We start from the raw sequence: 18,488 nt of genomic DNA, 5'->3' as shown, positions 1-18,488 counted from the left end.
CCGCCGCTGCTCCTGGTTATCTAGATTAGAGTGCACCTGCTTTAACCACTACACCATGCTGTCTCTCCTACATGGGCCTTGCAGTCTTGGCCGCCTCAGTTCCTCCCCTTCACCCCCAGCTGTAACTGTTTCTCTTCCCTCCAGATGCCCGCAACACCCTGGTAACGTTCCTCCGCGATCTGTCCGGCCGCCACCCGGCCCAGTTCCAGTCAGCCGCCCTCTGCCTGCCTTCGGAATCGCAGGCCCTGCTCAGAGCAGCTATCAGCTCCTCTTGAGGAGGCCGAGGAGGCGGTGGCAAGAGCCCCCCGCTTCCTCAGGCTCCGTATGGTTGAAGAGGATTCCTCTCAGACGCCGGCCGTTTCGATCGCGTACCCTTGTGCCATATGAACGTTGACGTTGGGGACTGACCGGTCCTCGCCACCGATGCCACCACAGCTTCCCTCCTGTCTTGTGTTCTTGGTTTCCTGTTGCCAGTTGGCGTCTCCTGGCCCACTCCGCAGGGAGGTGTTTTTGGCACCCTTGGCGGCTGCAGTCTTCTCCACGTTCGCCGTCCTGTTTTTCGGTTGCAGGAGAGTTTTCACACACCCAGAGGTGCCTCGTAGCTGAAATGTCTTATTCTCTGCCGGTGGGAGTTGCGCGGGCAGCCGTTTTAATGGATTCTCCTGTATAATGGTTTGTTTAGTGCAGTGGTGGCGAACCTTTGGCACTCCAGATGTTATGGACTGCAATTCCCATCAGTCCCTGCCAGCATGGCCAATTGGCCATGCTGGCAGGGGCTGATGGGAATTGCAGTCCATAACATCTGGAGTGCCAAAGGTTCGCCACCACGGGTTTAGTGGGACCAGGAGGGCCCTCTCTCGCACGCTCCCGTGGGTCCCGGCCTTTGTTTTCCAGTACAGACCATCCCAACCAGTTTGCCTCGATGGCCAAAGGAAATTTGCGTTGCCAAACCAAACTTGCAGCTAGCCAAGATGACCGGGCCAGCATTCCACACTGGCCCGGAGGCTTGGCTTCAGCGGGTGAGTGTTGCGCGATAGTCACTCCCCTATTTATACACCAAGTCACGTCTCCCAATCATTGCCGGACGGGGGCAGTGATTGTTTCGCTTATGCCAAAGCTAGCAACCTTGCAGTCTCAATTTTGCCATGCGCCGAGGTTGCTTCTCTGGGACTTAATAGTGTTTCTGAGGGGGAGATGTTTCTTGCTCCCAAATACGGCGTGGGGTGGTTTCCTTTCGTTCGCTGACAGGAAGTGTGGTTGCGGGTGGATGGGTTTGTTGTGTGAGACGTCTCAAGCTACTGTCTTCCTTCCGAAGTAGACCAAAAAAAAAATGACTCACAACCTGACCCTCTTCCTCACCAACTGCCAGGCCAAAGAGTTCAGTCGACTGAAAGGTTACAAGCCTTGGTTCTTCTCCTCACCAGCCTTGGGTGTGTGTGTGTGTGTATACACAGTTCAGCGTTGTTTCTGACACAAGCACCCTGTGCATATCATCTGGCCACCAAGACGGCCGGTCGTTTTTTGGGTCCGGCTGTCCTGCCAGCCCCCTTTTGACCCGCGCTAAAACAAAATGGCTGCTGCTGCCGCCGCAATGGACTCGCCTTCTTCCTCACTATCGGTGGGCCTGTTCCGAGCCCAAGTGTTTGGGCTTCTCCTCGTCTTCCTTGCCCTGTTGGGAATCGTTCCCAGAGCTGCTGCCCTGCCCCCCGTGTACTCCCTTGCAGGATTGTTGTGTTCTTTTTGCCAAAAGTATTAGTGATTCTTCACTAGTCACTGATGTTTGTTCTTTGGCGAGTGTTGGGACTGTTCTTGGTGTTCTCCTGGCTTGGAGCAGTGAACAGTGAAATAGTTTGTATTTAACATTTCGCCTTCTGTTTTGGTATTATTATTTTTTTTGAGAGAAAGACAAAAAATATATTGTATACCTTGCAAATAAAAAAATTATTTAGCCTGGATCTGTCGGGGTTTTTTGAATTTATGACTGGGTCAAACTAGTGGGGACAAGGGGGAATTCCGCCGCAAGGGGAGCGTTTTGATCTCGCCGCCATCTGGTTCCTGAATCCAGTAACCCAGGAATGTCTCTCCTGGTTTTGAATTGGTAGACAGCCAGGAGTGTGGGGGCATCATATTGAATCCTTGGTGTGGGCAGGAGGGTAAACCTCATTTTATTTTTATTTATTGAATTTAATATATTGGCCTATCCCCAGAGAGCTCCGGGTGGTGCACAGCACAAATAATCATACATAAAATCATCATTAAAACACAAGCATAGCAGGTGGCGTGAATAAATTACTGACCGATAAATAACTACCTAAAGCATAAATATAAGCATTTATTGTCATTGTGCACGCACAACGAAATTTACAGCAGCATTCCTCGATGCACACAACTTTAATCATAACGCCCAGAAATTTAAAACTAGCCACCCGCTCTTCTTGATCTCCATTTATAGTCAAGGGATGAAATTCTGAGCTATTCCTTCTATAGTCCACTATAAGCTCCTTTGTCTTGTTAGCATTAAGAACCAGGTTATTTTCCCTGCACCGTGAGAGCAATCGGTCCACCTCACTCCGATAGGCAGACTCATCCCCTCCAGAGATGAGCCCCACCACCGTTGTGTCATCGGCAAATTTGATAACTCAAGCTCCATAACCTGAAAAATACTAATTTCCATTAAAACAGCGAATGCTACTTTAAATTGGCGTCCCACGAAAACCCCTTACTTAAAACCCTCCTAAAAAGAGGAGGGAGGAACGATTGGTCCCAATGATGCTGAAGGATCCAGTAGAACAGGAGAACAACCTTCCTAGGTTGCTGGGTATTGAGTAGGTGGACTCATGAGCAGAGCATAATTTTAAAAAATAATAATTTTATTATATTTGTACCCTGACCTATCCTGGCCAAAGCTGGGTGAAGTCATCTTCTGTTTGTTGTTGGGTCTGAGCACACAGGAAAAATGTGCGGTTTGTAAGCCGAAAGTCCCAAGTTCAATTCTAGCATTTACAAAGATCTTCGATAGGTAAGCTGGGAAACTCCTGTTTGAGCCTAAAGAAACTGTACTCAGTTCCACATAAAGATGTTAGTAGATTGTATATTCCTCTGCCACAGATCAAAACATGCCAGAACCTTCTTTGTTGTAGAATGCTTCATAGAGTTGGAAGAGACCACAAGGGCCATCGAGTCCAACCCCCTGCCATGCAAAAACACAATCTTATTTATTTATTATTTGGATTTGTAGACCACCCCATCCCCAAAGGGCTCTGGGCGGTGCACAACAATATCCACATGTGTACAGCATTACAATCAGTGCAATTACTAAAACCAATAAAATCCATTAAAAACAGCGGTCAGTACAAAAAATCAGGCGTCCCAAAACCCCAATTTATTTAAAGGCCTCCCTAAGAAGAGGGAGCGGCCGGACTCCCTCTAAGAGGGCAGCATAAGGTGGTAAAATAAATATATGAGGGGGGGGGGGCGCTTCAGCGACCGGACACTCCAAAGGCCCGGCGGAACAATTCAGTCTTACAGGCCCTGCGGAACTCACCAAGGTCCCGCAGGGCCCGGACAGCTGGAGGAAGAGTGTTCCACCAGGCCGGGGCCAGGGCTGTAAAGGTCCTGGCCCGTGTGGAGGCCAGCCGCATCATTGAGGGGCCAGGAACTACCAGCAAATTGGCCTATGCTGAGCGCAGAGGCCGAGTAGGGGCATATGGGGTAATGCGGTCTCTAAGGTACAAGCACTCCTGACATGTGTTCATCCAGCCTCTGTTGAAAAACCTCCAAGGGAGGAGACTCCACCACTCTCCGAGGCAGTGAATTCCACTGCCGAACAGCCCCGACAGTCAGAAAGTTCTTCCTAATGTTTGGGTGGAATCTCTTTTTCCTGCACCTCGAATCCATCACTCCGTGTCCTACCCTCTGAGGCAGCAGAAAACAAGCTTGCTCCCTCTTCGACATGGCATCCCTTCAAATATTGAAACATGGCTATCATGTTCCCCCTTAACCTTCGCTTCTCCAGACTAAACATCCCCAGCTCCCTAAGCCTCTCCTCATAGGGCAGTGATGGCGAACCTTTTTGAGACCGAGTGCCCGAATTGCAACCCAAAACCCACTTATTTATCACAAAGTGCCAACACGGCAATTTAACCTGCCACGCTTGCCACACTTGAAGCAAGTGAGATAGAGTGGAGGAGAACTCACCTGAGGAAAGAGAGAATCAGACAGAACTACAAGGAAATGATCTAGAACACAGTGACAAATATGCTACTTTAAAATCCTAAAACTACTGAAGTCAGATGTGACAGCACAGAAATGTAAAACACACGGGCAGCTTGATCCAGATTGAGGTTTTAGTTTAGAAAAAAGTTTGTCTTGAAGCACGTATTACTCGGGAGTAAGCTTGGTGGTGCAACTGTGCAACGCTTCAAATGGGTGAATCATGACCCTAGGAGGGTTTACTCAGAATCAAGGCCAGCCTAGATATGTGTGAGTATGGTGGGTGGTTGATTTTCTGCTCCCCCACGTGACGAACTCTGTCCACGCGTGCCCACAGAGAGGGCTCTGAGTGCCACCTCTGGCACACGTGCCATAGGTTCACCACCACTGTCATAGGGCACAGATTCCAGACCTTTGACCATTTTGGTTGCCCTCCTCTGGACATGTTCCAGCTTGTCAGTATCCTTCTTAAATTGCGATGCCCAGAACTGAACGAAGTACTCTTCACCTGGGTCCTCATGTTTACTTAACCCTGCTTCCCCAACCCCCAGCCTCCCGTGGCTGCCGTGGTTCTGTCCCAGCTGGGCACCAGCAAAAGGGAGTAGCTGTTGGGAATGGGTTTCTGGACTGATCCAGCCAGTCGCCCTAAGCCAGTGATGGTGAACCTTTTTGAGACCGAGTGCCCAAACTGCAACACAAAACCCACATATTTATCACAAAGTGCCAACCTGACAATTTAACCTGAATACTGAGGTTTTAGTTTAGAAAAAATGGTTGGCTCCGAGGCGTGCGTTACTCGTAAGTAAGCTTGGCGGTAGTTGTTGGCCTTGCTTTGAAGCAGCCGTGCAACTCTTCCAACGGGTGAATCACGACCCTCGGAGGGTTTACTCAGAAGCAAGCCACATTGCCAGCAACCAAGCTTACTCCCAGGTAAAGGATCGCGCTTTAGTTCTTTGCATGAAAATCTGTGCGGTTTAACAGTGCTTAACAGGGTTGCCTACACTGCTTCCCCAAAATTAGGTCTTAGGTTTAATGCTAATAATCAAGCCCAGCGGCCCAGGCCAGCCTAGATATGTGTGTGGGAGGGTGTGACCCTGTTTGTGCGTGCCCACAGAGAGGGCTCTGAGTGCCACCTCTGGCACCCATGCCATAGGTTCGCCATCACTGCCCTAAGCATACAGGCCATTCAAAAGTATTTTGACAAACGTTTCCACTTGAAAGGTTACATTTATTAAAACAGGGTAGGAATAACCAAGAGTTAACCAACAATTTTTTTTTTTAAAAAAGAAACTTCACTCGAAACGACAAAAATAATGATAAAACTCGCTGTGCTCTCTCAAGCCTGGGCCCACAGATGGGGAAGCAGCAGAGTCCGACTGTGGCCACAAATGGCTAACAGCTGGCAGGAGCCGCTAGCTCGGGCGGAACCAGGCACCGGGCTTGATCACGATCCGGCCAAAGGGCTCCTCTTGTTCCAGAAGCAGGTAGCGGTCTCCTGCAAGAACTGAGTACACCAGGAAAGGACACAGATGAAACACTTCTTCACGCAACATGTGATTGGCGTTTGGAATATGCTGCCACAGGAGGTGGTGACGGCCACTCACCTGGATAGCTTTAAAAAGGGCTTGGACAGATTTATGGAGGAGAAGTCGATTTATGGCTACCAATCTTGATCCTCTTTGATCTCAGATTGCAAATGCCTTAACAGACCAGGTGCTCGGGAGCAACAGCCGCAGAAGGCCATTGCTTTCACATCCTGCACGTGAGCTCCCAAAGGCACCTGGTGGGCCACTGCGAGTAGCAGAGTGCTGGACTAGATGGACTCTGTTCTGATCCAGCTGGCTTGTTCTTATGTTCTTAAAGGGTGTGTGTGTGTGTGGGGGGGGTTTCGGGTCAGCGTGGTCAGGTGCCTTCCAGAGATATCCCCGCCACCCGGCTGGGGGGGGGGGGAGGAAAAGGCCCCCCAGCTGCCTGCTAGACCCACCACCTACCCAGGCACATGTAGAAGAATCGGCTGGCCACGTCCCTCGAAACAGTGAAAGGCACCAGCTGGGCGAACTCTGTCTCTCCAGTCTGCTCTAGTTTGGCAGCCACCAACCTGGAATGACGGAAAGGAGACCGGGAAGGGAAGAGGGGCAGTGGTGGGATCCAAAAATTTTAGTAACAGGTTCCCATGGTGGTGGGATTCAAACTGTGGTGTAGCGCCAATGGGGCTGGGTAGGGCATGACGGGGGCGTGGCCGGGCATTCCGGGGGCGGGGCTGTGGCAAGGGACGCCTTAACCGGCTGTGCTGGGGTCCTTGGGCAGAGGAAACTTGAATACGCAAGCGCGAGCGCCCAGGCACCTGCCACGCACGCCGGTGCACCTCCTGCTAGACTGCTTGAAGTTCTGCGCGCTACTGCTTGAGAGGAGGGGCGTAACTAAGGCCAAAATCACGTGGCAAAATCACCCCTTAGTAACCCCCTCTCGGAACACATAAATAATTAGTAACCTACTCTCAGGAACCTGTGAGAACCTGCTGGATCCCACCTCTGAAGAGGGGACCTTGTGGGTTCGCGACTTAGGGGTTTCTGGGGCCGGCGCAAAGCTAATGGAAGGATACGAAAAGATGCACAGGTCTGAATCGAGGAGGGGGTCTGGCGGGAAGCGCTTCTTGCAAGCTGAAGCCGTGGGGAAGGCGTTTTGTTTCCCAGCAGCCCTTGCTTCCCAAGCTGGCCAGGCCTTGGAGGCTTCAGGCTGAAGGGATGAATCCAACAGCCAAGTTTCTCTGTGGTCCCACCCCCCCTTCCAGCTTGCAGGCCGGCCACAGGTCGGTCAACCCAGTGCTCGCACCTGCGCACGTCAGTCAGGGTCAGCATTTCCTTATCCAGCGGCAGCTCGAAGCTGATTTCAGGGACTTCGGGCAGCATGGGAAGCCCCACTTCTTCTGGCTCCGGGAGGACCCTGCAGGTAAGGAAGGCCGGAGGTTGAGACCACATAAGAACATAAGAGCAAGCCAGCTGGACTGCAGACTGTACAGAGTCCATCTAAGTATGCAGCTCTCTCTGCTACTACGCTAAGTGGGCCCACCAGAGAATTGCCTTTGGGAGCTCACATGCAGGATGTGGAACGCGAATGGCCTTCAAGTGTCGTGTTGCTCCCGCAGCACCTGGTCTGTTAAGAGCATTTGCAAATTCTCAGATCAAGGAGGATCAAGATTGGTAGCCATAAATCGACTTCTCCTCCATAAATTCAGTTGTCCAAGCCCCTTTTAAAGCTATCCAGGTTGAGTGGCCATCACCACCTCCTGTGGCAGCATATTCCAAACACCAATCACACGCTAAGTGCTATGTGAAGAAGTGTTTCCTTTATTAGTCCTAATTCTTCCCCCCCCCAGCATTTTCAACAATGAAATGCCCCCCCCTGGTTCCTAGTATTGTAAAGAAAGAGAGAAAAATTTCTCTCTGTCCCAACATTTTCTACCCCATGCATAATTTTGTAGACTTCAATCCATATCCCCCCTCAGTCCAGCCTCCCTCTCTCCAAACTAAAGAGTCCCAAAGCAGCTGCAGCCTCTCTCCTCATAGGAAGGTGCTCCAGTCCCTCAATCATCACTTGTTGCCTCTCTAATCTCTGCACCCTTTTTTTCTATCTCCCTCAATATCCTTTTTTTGAGATGCTAAGCTACCAGAAATCCTGGACACAGGACTCCAAGTGCTTGGCTCGCACCACTGCTTTATATAAAGGGCATGACAATCCTTGCAGTTTTATTATCAACTCCTTTCCTAATTATCCCCAGCATAGAGTTTGCCTTTTTCACAGCTGCCATGCATTGAGTTGACATTCCCATGGAACTATCAACTAAGACGCCCAAATCCCTTTCCTGGTCTGTGACTGATAGCACTGACCCCTGTAGCATGTATGTAGCGTGTATGAGACCACCCCGGCCTCCCCCCCCCCCCAAAGTAGAATTCTTCCAGGCTGGGTTCAGAAAGGGTCGGTCTCACCTCTCCTCGGCTGCCACCAGACTAGCGCGGAGCTCCTCCTCAGTGGTCTCGAGCGAGACTTCTGCCACGGGGAGCAAAAAAACACAGAGTGTTTGGGCGCCACCAAGAGCAGGCGATCGAGGAGGGGGTCTGGCGGCCGTGAGGACCGAGGGGTGTGGAGGAGACCTGCAAGGCCCATAACTGCGAGGCAGAAGAGCTCCAGCAGCCCCTTCCCGGACCCAGGGCCTTGGAGGGCACCCTTGCCAACTCACCTGAGGAACCCACAAGGGGCACGCTTGGTTCTTCAGCTTCTCGTAGCACCTGCAGAAGGGAAAAAGCGCCACCAAGAATGGGGCCTAAAAGACCCAGCTAGAACATGGACTTTATGGGCACACCCCACCTTCTACTCCATTGGTCGTGCTGCTGTGATGTCACAGAACGTCCGCCTCTGAATCACAGGCTCTCACCCCAGTTGGTCAAAAGAAGCATTTTCTCACGAAAGAAGAAGAGGAAGAAGAAGAGGAAGAGGAGGAGGAGGAGGAAGAAGAAGAAGAGGAGGAAGGAGAAGAAGAAGAGGAGGAGGAGTTTGGATTTATAAAAGAAGAAGAAGAAGAGTTTGGATTTATATCCCCCCTTTCTCTCCTGCAGGAGACTCAAAGGGGCTGACAATCTCCTTGCCCTTCCCCCCTCACAACAAACATCCTGTGAGGTAGGTGGGGCTGAGAGAGCTCCGAGAAGCTGTGACTAGCCCAAGGTCACGCAGCTGGCGTGTGTGGGAGTGCCCAGGCTAATCTGAATTCCCCAGATAAGCCTCCACAGCTCAGGCGGCAGAGTGGAGAATCAAACCCAGTTCCTCCAGATTAGATACACGAGCTCTTAACCTCCTACGCCACTGCTGCTCCTTTCTCTCCTGTATAGCCCTCCTTTCTCTCCTGTAAAGAGACTCAAAGGGGCTGACAATCTCCTTTCCCTCCCACACCCCCACAACAAACACCCTGTGAGGTGGGTGGGGTTAAGAGAGCTCCAAAGAACTGTGACTAGCCCAAGGTCACCCAGCTGGCGTGTGTGGGAGTGCACAAGCTAATCTGGTTCACCAGATGAGCCTTCACAGCTCAAGTGGCAGAGCAGGGAATCAAACCCGGTTCTGGTTCACCAGATGAGCCTTCACAGCTCAAGTAGCAGAGCAGGGAATCAAACCCGGTTCTCCAGATCAGAGTGCACCTGCTCTTAACCACTACACCATGCTGGCATGTGAAGGAGACATTTGCACATGATGCCAAACAACTGGCAATTAAACGGTATCCATTCTGGCTGAAGTGATTCCCCACCCATTCCAATTTGTTCCTATTGCTTTCCCAGCTTCAGTTCCAGACTCAGGTAGCCACTATAGGGAAGGGCGATTTTTCCCCACCTCCAGCTCACTGGGGACCTCCGCCGGCCGCTGTGGTTCTTCCTCCTCCTCCTCCCTCCTCCTCTGCTTGGCGTAATCCATCCGTTGGAGGTTGGCACAGCGGGCCCAGAGGCTGTGGAGGGTTGGGTGCATCCAACCTGTTGAAGGGGACCACAGTGTAAAGGCCAGGCATCTTTCAAGACCAAAAGGTGGCAGGGTTCCAACCTGCCTCTTGAGCTGGCAACCGCTCCCCTGTTCCCACAGAGAAACCACATCTTCAGACCTTAGAAAGTCAGAACGGCGCCAGCTGACGAGAGGGCAAAGTCCATGTCATCGTCAGGTCATAGCCAGAAAAATTTATTGGGGGGGGGGGGGGCGTGGTGCAATAATTACAGTGGTGGTCAGCCCATCCCTATTTGTTTATTTTCTTTATTATTTATGTATTTGGGCTTTCGTTATTTATTTACCCATTTCCTACTTGAGACTCAAGGCGCAAACGTGGTATACGGCGGCCCAACTGAATACCACGAGGAATCTAATAAGCAACAAATGCAACTAAGTTATCCTATGTCAGTGGTGGCGAACCTTTGGCACTCCAGATGTTATGGACTACAATTCCCAGCAGTCCCTGCCAGCATGGCCATACTGACAGGGGCTGATGGGAATTGTAGTCCATAATATCTGGAGTGCCAAAGGTTCGCCACCACGGTCCTATGTCACCCCCGGCCCCTGCTAACTGCTAACTCTGAAGTAGCCGATTGTATAGAAAGTTCACATTTGGAAGATTTATGATAGGGTTCACACCTCTTTTTTTTTTAATGTAGAGGATTTACACTTGAAAAACTCCTGAAGAGTTTCACACCTAGCCCTAGTGCTGATTGGAGGGGCTTGACAAATGATAGATGGGGCCCAGATGCTTTTTGGAGCACCGTGGCTACGGGCCTGAAATTCCATCAAATACCACAGGAGGCTCCGGCCTGTGGAAACTGGTACCAAGAAATATCCCCTTTCTTTAAAGCAGGGCAGAGGTGGGATCCAGCAGGTTCTCACCAGTTCCCGAGAGTGGGTTACTAATTATTTGTGTGTGCCGAGAGGGGGTTACTCATTGGGTCCGCTTTTCCACCTCCACGCCCTCGCCTCCCCGAGAGGCATCCTGCCTTTGAACGTGAAGGTTCCATATAGCAACGGCGACTAATAATGTAACTCCCTGAACTGGGTTAATCCCTTTCAGGTACTGCAATTCATTGATTCTCAGCCTTTCGTACCTTTTATCTCACCATTCTCTATCAAAGAACCTGTGTGTTTCACCAGTGCTGAGATTTGTGAGTTGGGGCATTTTCTATAATGTGATGATGATTTAGAAATGACCTGGTGCAAAAAAATTTGGGGGGGGTCATGGTGGGGTGGCTGCCCATGGGGAGGGGGGAGGGCGCAATCCAACTCAGGTTTTGACCAGGGCTCAGGTTTGCCTAGGTACGCCTCTGCCCCCTTTGCTGAGGGGGGGCTGGCGAGGGAACCTGTTACTAAAATTTTTGGATCCCACCACTGAAGCAGGGGTGTTCAACTCTGACCCTCCAGATGTTCATGAACCACGATTCCCATCAGCCCCTGCCAGTGTGGCCATCACGAGCACCTAGTCTGCCCTGGGAATGACGAAGTCTGGCAAAGCCCTCACCGTATGTCGGAGCGCCCAAGAGCTCTGCCGGGGTCCTCAGCCTCTTCGCTGGCAACAGCACCATTTCCTGAAGTAAGGAAGGGAAACAGTCAGTGTCAGGCGGAACAAGAAGAACAGGCAAAGGAGATCCCGAAGAAGAAGCATTTGGATTTATCTCCCCCCTTTCTCTCCTGTGAGGAGACTCAAGGTGGCTGACAAGCTCCTTTCCCTTCCTCTCCCCACAACAGACACCCTGTGAGGCAGGTGGGGTTGAGAGAGTCCTGAGAGAACGGTGACTGGCCCAAGGTCACCCAGCAGGAATGTAGGAGTGCGGAAACAAGTCTAGTTCACCAGATAGGCCTCTGCCGCTCAGATGGAGGAGTGGGGAATTAAGTACAAGGAGACCCAGATGTGATCTGAGAATGGACCAAAAGACAACACCAAAAGTCAGAATCTGGTCCTTTCCTGACCTAGCCAGAAGTAACAGGAGAAAACAGAATCAGACCGGATAACGCCTGATAGACATAAAGGGAGAATGAAGGGCGGAGTGTGGTGGCAATTGGAGGCGCCAAGAAGAAGGGAGATCGCTGAGGACCGAACGCCCAGGCTGTAGCAGGGGGAAAAGAGGTACGAAAACAAGGACATAAAGACAAAAATATTTTGAGGTAGGTGGGGCTGAGAGAGTCCTGAGAGAACTGTGACTGGCCCAAGGTCATCCAGCAGGAATGTAGGAGTGCAGAAACAAGTCTAGTTCACCAGGTAAGCCTCTGCCGCTCAGGTGGAGGAGTGGGGAATCAAACCCGGTTCTCCAGATTAGAATCCACCTGCTCTTATCTCTTAACTGGCTCTCAGGGTGGTGGGCGAAAGGTGAGGTATAGAAATTAAATAAAGCACAAAAGCAAAAAAAAATGAAGCACAAAAAAAACTAAATAAAGCACAAAACTTGCCAGGGGCTGACACTGTGTCTGCGGATCCGAGATCTGCTTCTGGAAGTCTTCCCGGGATATCTGGATCACTTCGTCCACGAAGCGCAGCTGCCTCCGCCGCCTGGCAGGGTGAGCAGGGGACGGCTCGTATGCAGGCAGCTGGAGATGGAAAGAGAACTTTGCCAGCAGCTACGCAGTGGCTTCTCGACTCCTGAGCGCCTCCTGCTCACGGGGCTTTGGCTGGAGAACTACCCCTCTTCCTTCCTGCCTCTCTTACCTCAGGGCTTAGAGGGGGCGGTCGCTTGGGAGAGACTGAACGCAAACGGGGAGAAGGCGCCAATCCAGGTCTTGGGGGTGTAATCTCTGTGGGGAACGGGCAAAACTTTAGGTCAGGGACACTGTAGCAGAACAGAAGTTTGCTTGTGGATTCCGACGGCCGTCGGAGAGTCAAGAATTTGGGGGCATCTGATTAAGAGCAGCCTGATTCCCAGATGTTAGCAGGTGGGCCTGCTTCCCTTCACGCTACAGAAAGTTCTGCCCAATGCCTGGAGACAGAGCTGCTCCAAAAGACACAAACGGACCACTCCTAGACACGACGGCAATCCCCAAGAATTTACAAAGGCACAGTGGTGGGATCCAAAAATTTTAGTAACAGGTTCCCATGGTGGTGGGATTCAAACAGTGGTGTAGCGCCAATGGGGCTGGGCGGGGCATGACGGGGGCGTGGCAGGGCATTCTGGGGCGGGGCTGTGGCAAGGACGCAGCCACTGTGCCGGTCCTTGGGCGAGAAACGAATGCACGCAGGCGCAGGCTGCCACGCACGCCGGTGCACCTCCTGCTAGACGCTTCAAGTTCTGCACGCTACTGCTGAGAGGAGAGGCGTAACTAAGGCAAAAATCACGGGGCAAAATCACCGATTAGTAACCCCCTTTCGGCACACACAAATAATTAGTAACCTACTCTTGGGAACCTGTGAGAACCTGCTGGATCCCACATCTGCAAAGGCACCTTTACAAGTCAGAACATTGATCCAACCGGGTTACCAATACCCCCGATATACAAAAATATCCCGCTAACACGCAAGCATCAATATAAAGTGCACAGTGCGTTTATTGTGCCAGTGTGATTTCCAAACATCCGCTTATAACCAGACCTAACAGACTACCACTATTTCCTCTAATGCCTAATTCCAACACATAGCAAATGCTTATTACCAAAACACAACTCTCACTCATAACATATTCACATCAGGTTGTGTTAAGGGCTAACTTTCTCCGACTTCTACATCCTAATGCCGTGGTGGCGATGTTGGCACTCCAGATGTTATGGACTACAATTCCCATCAGCCCCTGCCAGCATGGCCGATTTGTGGCGAAAGTATGATCCCGAACTCTGGATACCAAGTGTTGCTCCACCACTGTGAAATAATTTTTTTTGTATGTCTCAGTTGAGTATGTTTAATTGTCTCTGTCGATATGTTGCCGGCAGGCCGTCGCACCTTCATCCCGTCCCACCCCTACCCACTCCAGCATTGCGCACAGCTTACCTAAAGGCAACGGAGGAGCTTCAACCTCTTCCAACAAAACTCCCGTCTCCCCTACAGCCAACGGCTCCTTTTCAGTTCTGTGGGGAGAGGCAGGCTAAGAGATGGAAGGAGAACCTGACCCACATTTTTGGTGGGGTAACCTCTCGTTATGCCTCACGTGCCGACTAAGTCGATGCTTGAGGCACAATCGAGGGGGGGAAATATGAAATCTGCCTTTGGGGGATACAATGATAACTGTTTAGAAAGTTAAATGTGGTGTGAAAGAGGCTTACACGCACAAAAAAATAGGTTTAGTAGGCTTTCAAAGAATCAAATAGGTTTAGTAGGCTTTCAAAGAATACAAAAACTTGCCGAACCTATTTCAGCAGAGGCAAAACAGGCAGAGCTTACGTAGCAGGAAAGGGGCAGCAATTCTCCCCACCCACCCCCAATCACTTATCAATTTTCTAGTCTAAATTAGTGCATCTCTCTCTTTTCCCCCTCAAAATGCAGACCTAACAGTCGGGGGCAGGGGAAGGTCTCCAAACTGTCCCTCTAACCCTTTACCTAGTAGGAGGTGACAGTCCCAAAGGTACTGATGGCTCTTTCTTCCTGAATTCTTCCACAGACTCTGAAAGAGAGAAAGCAGGGGGCATTCATTGAAAATGCTGGGGGGGAAGAATTAGGACAAATAAAAGGAAACACTTCTTCACGCAACGTGTGATTGGTGTTTGGAATATGCAGCCACAGGAGGTGGTGATGGCCACCAACCTGGATAGCTTTCTTTCTTTCTTTCTTTCTTTCTTTCTTTCTTTCTTTCTTTCTTTCTTTCTTTCTTTATTTATTTATTTATTCATTCATTCATTCATTCATTCATTCATTCATTCATTCATTTCATTTTATTCTATACGCCCAACCCTCCCTATGGGGGCTCAGGTGATTTACAACAAAGTTAAACATACATTTAAAACATGGTTTTAAATGTTGGTATTACATTAAAAAAGGCTTGGACAGGTTTATGGAGGAGAAGTCGCATCTATAGGCTACCATCTTGATCCTCCTCCATGATACTGAGAGATTGCAAATACCTTAGCAGAACCAGGTGCTCCAGGAGCAGCAATACAGAAGGCCAAGCTTGCTTTCCACCTCCCCTGCATTGAGCTCCCAAGGTTCACCTGGTGACCACTGCGCAGTAGCAGGGGATGCTGGACTAGATGGACTCTGGTCTGATCCAGCAGGCTCTTTTCTTATGTTCTTAAGGCCATTGCTTTCACCTCCTGCACGTGAGCTCCCAAAGGCACCTGGTGGGCCACTGCGAGTAGCAGAGTGCTGGACTAGATGGACTCTGGTCTGATCCAGCAGGCTAGTTCTTATGTTCTTATGTTCAGGGACTGGAGACACCTTGAGAGGGATGCAAGCAGAGACTGCTAAGAGGTGGAAGGTGCGTGGGGGGGATGTGGGGGGTGTGGGACCACTTCCAGCCTTCTGGAATGGGAATAACCTCCTAGTGTGTTCCAATGATTAGTGGAAGAACTTCGCGAAAACCCATAGCCAGGCACCCGCTCAACACCCATTACTACACTTAACACGCATCTACCTCTCACATCCCTTCCCACGGTGGGGGTTTTCTGCAGCTTTTCATTTGCACAGACTTTTTTCTCCTGCCAAGCATCCCTAGCCGACCTAATCCTGTTTGGCCCATTCAGCTTCCTTGCTCTTTCCAGGAAACCTCAAATTGGGGTGGGTTAAGGCCTGCTGCCTTTTTTTGATAGCCTTTGATCTAAGGTGGTTTAACTGGCGTATGCGCCTCAATTTCTTATCCAATTTTGACTGGGTCCTCAGCTCAATGATAAAGGCCTTCAGAATTTGTGTAAAGGGAAAAAAAGAAGAAGAGAGTTTGGGTTTATATCCCCTTTCTCTCCTAACAGGAGACTCAAAGAGCCTACAATCTCCTTGCCCTCCCCCAAGCAACACCTAACCCTGTGAGGGTAGGTGGGAGCTGAGAGAACTCCCAGAGAAGCTGTGAATAGCCAAAAGGTCACTTGTGAACCTTGCGTGTTGGAGTGCACAAGCTACCTGAATTTGCCCCGTTATGGGTGGGCACCACAGCTCAAAGCCAGAGCCAATCAAACCAGTTCTGCCAGATTAGAGTGCACCTGTATTAACCGCTACACCAAACTGAACTGTTCACCAGCCTGGAAATCAATGGGTGTCGGTGGCCCAGTGGGAGGGAATTACTCGCTTCCATTATGTTTGTGTGAATTTCCAAAGTTACCTGCAGGCTCAAAAAGGTTTGGGATCCCTGAGGTGACCAACTGAATTGTGCCAGGAGAACAGAAAGCCAGATTTCTTCTCTCCTCTCACCTTCTCCTGCACGCCGCCGTTTCCTGGGAGAAACAGAGGGCAACAGCGGGAGTCTCTCCTCACCGGGCACCACAAACCCCTCCTGTTCAACCAGCATATCGATCTCAGATTGTTGATTTCAGAATGAATCCTGCTGCATGCAACAGGCAAAAACAAAGTCGGTGAGTCATGCACCCGTTTTGGCTTGGTGGTTTCCTAATAGACTCCAAAGTAAAGCTACCTTAGCATTGCCAAGTTTATCCAATACGCTTTTTTAGAACCTACGCTTAAAGGGAATCCCCTTTGCCAGAATTAAGTAGAATTAGAGGGAGCCCACCACTACTCCCAGAATGCGGTTCTTTTCCGACATGTAATTCTGTCTAGAAGCTGCTGCAGTAAAATACGTTTTGAACAATGCTAGCCTAGGAACACCTAAGAGAAATGTTGGAAATTGAAGGACTTTTACACTGTTGCGCTTGTTTTACTAGAGAGCTGAGTGGCTAGATAGGGGACCCTAGAGTTTGTTACCTTTACTCTATCAAGCTGGTTCTATCCCTTTGATGTTAGACCTGATACGCTCAGGGACTTCCCTTCCCTTTCGGCTTCTTCCTCTGACCCTTCTTCTTCCTACCATACCTAGAGAGGATGGATGTCTCCATCATCCCCCATCCAACTAGGTGGGATAGCATTGTGCGACTCTATCTACCTACCTTTCTATTCAGAATGGAGTTCACTAATAAATACTCCTTTTATTAGATTAGAAACTACAATTGACTCCGACTTTCTTTTGTGTAAGCTTGTACGCACGTGGGATCCATCACGCAGCATGCATACGCATTAATGCAGAGGTAGGAGTTCTACCCGTAGCAGAAACCACTAACTACGAATAGGGATAATCTCCAACTGCCAGGAGCACTTATCCCAACAAGAAATCCCACGTTCCCCTGTGAGAAATCCCAGAGAAGAAGTAGAAGAAAAAGTAGAAGTAATAGAAGGAGGAGGAGGTGGAGAAGAAGAATAGTTTGGAAGTGGGGATTTGTCAAAAAAATGTTTTTGTTTAAGGTTCTCTGAGAGCTTGGGGGTTCCTTCTGGGCTTGCTAAAACTCTGGGCGAGTTCCCCCCACAGCCCAGGCCTCCCACCCTGACCCAAGACATACTTCAATCTGCAGCAATCGGATGGGCTCGGCTTCTTTGAGGGTAATGTCATCGGGAGAGACGGTGATGTGCGGCTCCCCTTTGGGCGTTGATAAGAAATCGATAAGCAGATTACTCCATGTGGTCCACATAAAACAAGGCCTCAAAAAGACTACAATGTTATTATTTTTAAAAATCTTGTGGGAATTATCTCAGAAGCTGAGCGGGGTCAGCCCGGGTTAGTCCTCGGATGGGAGACCACCCAGGAAGTCCAGGGCCGCTACACAGAGGCAGCCAACGGCAAAAAGCAACCTGGGTTGACCTTTTGCCTTGAAAACGCTGCAGGGTCACAATGAATTAGCTTGGACGTGATGTGGCCTTTCCTGCATCACAACCTTACCACGTCAATTGACAGCTTAGGATTAGAAGAAAGAAGCAGTTTGCTTGATATGCATCCCCCTTTCTCCTCCCGTGAAGGAGACTCAAAGGCTGACAATCTCAACTCACTTTCCCCCTAACAACAAACACCCCGTGAGGTGGGTGAGGCTGAGAGAGCTCAGAACTGGCAGCCTAGCCCAGGGTCACCCGGCTGGAATTCTAAACTAACCCTGGTTCCCCAGATAAGCCTCCACAGCTCAAGGGGCACAGCCAGGGAATCAAACCCAGTTCTCCAGATTAGGGTGCACCTGCTCTTAATCGCAACACCACCACTGGCTCTCTTACACCACACAGGCTCTCAGAAAGCTACTAGGTTCTTTCCAGCCCACCCCTTGGGGCAAGATCCGACTGCACCCATATTCTAACTGTCTCAACCTCCAGGCAAGTTCCACATAATTCCCAGCTTACCTGCAATGGCTACCCTGCGCCGAGGGAGGCATGAGTGGCGGGAGCGTTCAGGGCTTTTCGGGTGGTAGGGGCACCAGGAGATGCCTGACCTGGGAGGGACAGAACAAGAGATTGAACTTTTCTCTCCGATCTAGGGTTGCCAGCCTGCAGGTGGAGATATCCTGGAATTACAATTGGCCTCTAGACAGGGGATCCGTTCTCCTGGAGGCTCGGCAGCTTTGGAAGGTGAACTTTATAACATTATGCCCCTTTCTCCCCAAAATCTACAGAAACCCTGCATCCAATCCGAGACAGAGAAGCAGCTTCCACCATGCCAGGATCTCCGCTCACGAGCCCCTAGATCAGGGTCTGCAACCTTGTGAACTCTCAAGGATGACATGGATCTACCAATTCCACATCAGCCCCTGCCAGCTTAAATGGTGTAGTCCCTTGGAACAAACTCTTCAGCTGTCTGCACTGGAAGGCGAGGATCGATGTGTTCAATAAATGTATT

At 50.3% G+C, this 18,488-nt stretch overlaps 2 protein-coding genes across 2 annotated transcripts in view; one reads left to right on the top strand and one right to left on the bottom strand.

Moving 5' to 3' along the window:
• Window positions 1-1,955, top strand: part of IPO4 (importin 4) — a 35,470-nt gene extending 33,515 nt beyond the window's left edge. The window contains 1 exon segment of the mRNA XM_048518280.1: window positions 145-1,955. Within this exon segment, the coding sequence (XP_048374237.1) occupies window positions 145-394 (250 nt within the window). The 3' untranslated portion in view covers window positions 395-1,955.
• Window positions 1,956-5,431: 3,476 nt separating this feature from the next.
• Window positions 5,432-16,150, bottom strand: REC8 (REC8 meiotic recombination protein). Its single transcript, XM_048516833.1, has 13 exons — window positions 16,037-16,150; window positions 14,240-14,303; window positions 13,694-13,770; window positions 12,425-12,510; window positions 12,169-12,306; window positions 11,727-11,828; window positions 11,243-11,309; window positions 9,589-9,725; window positions 8,450-8,498; window positions 8,199-8,259; window positions 7,045-7,155; window positions 6,204-6,310; window positions 5,432-5,716 (listed from the first exon to the last, which is right to left on the bottom strand). The coding sequence occupies exons 1-13, from the start codon at window positions 16,131-16,133 to the stop codon at window positions 5,625-5,627; spliced, it is 1,188 nt and encodes a 395-aa protein (XP_048372790.1). The 5' UTR covers window positions 16,134-16,150; the 3' UTR covers window positions 5,432-5,624.
• Between the last annotated feature and the right edge of the window lie 2,338 nt (window positions 16,151-18,488).

This window comes from Sphaerodactylus townsendi, linkage group LG15 (assembly GCF_021028975.2).
Source record: "Sphaerodactylus townsendi isolate TG3544 linkage group LG15, MPM_Stown_v2.3, whole genome shotgun sequence".
NCBI classification, from domain to species: Eukaryota; Metazoa; Chordata; class Lepidosauria; order Squamata; family Sphaerodactylidae; genus Sphaerodactylus; species Sphaerodactylus townsendi.
The sequence above is the reverse complement of the archived record's forward strand: the minus strand, read 5'-3'. Positions and strand labels throughout refer to the sequence as shown.

Bases quoted from the DNA above. Each gene is read 5' to 3' on its own strand.
- REC8 (XM_048516833.1), bottom strand. From the start codon at position 16,133: ATGCTGGTTGAACAGGAGGGGTTTGTGGTGCCCGGTGAGGAGAGACTC. The intron at 14,304-16,036 runs GTGAGAGGAGAG...TCTCTCTTTCAG, and splicing joins ACGGCGGCGTGCAGGAGAAG to AGTCTGTGGAAGAATTCAGG. The intron at 6,311-7,044 runs GTGCGAGCACTG...CCGTCATTCCAG, and splicing joins ACCCTGACTGACGTGCGCAG to GTTGGTGGCTGCCAAACTAG.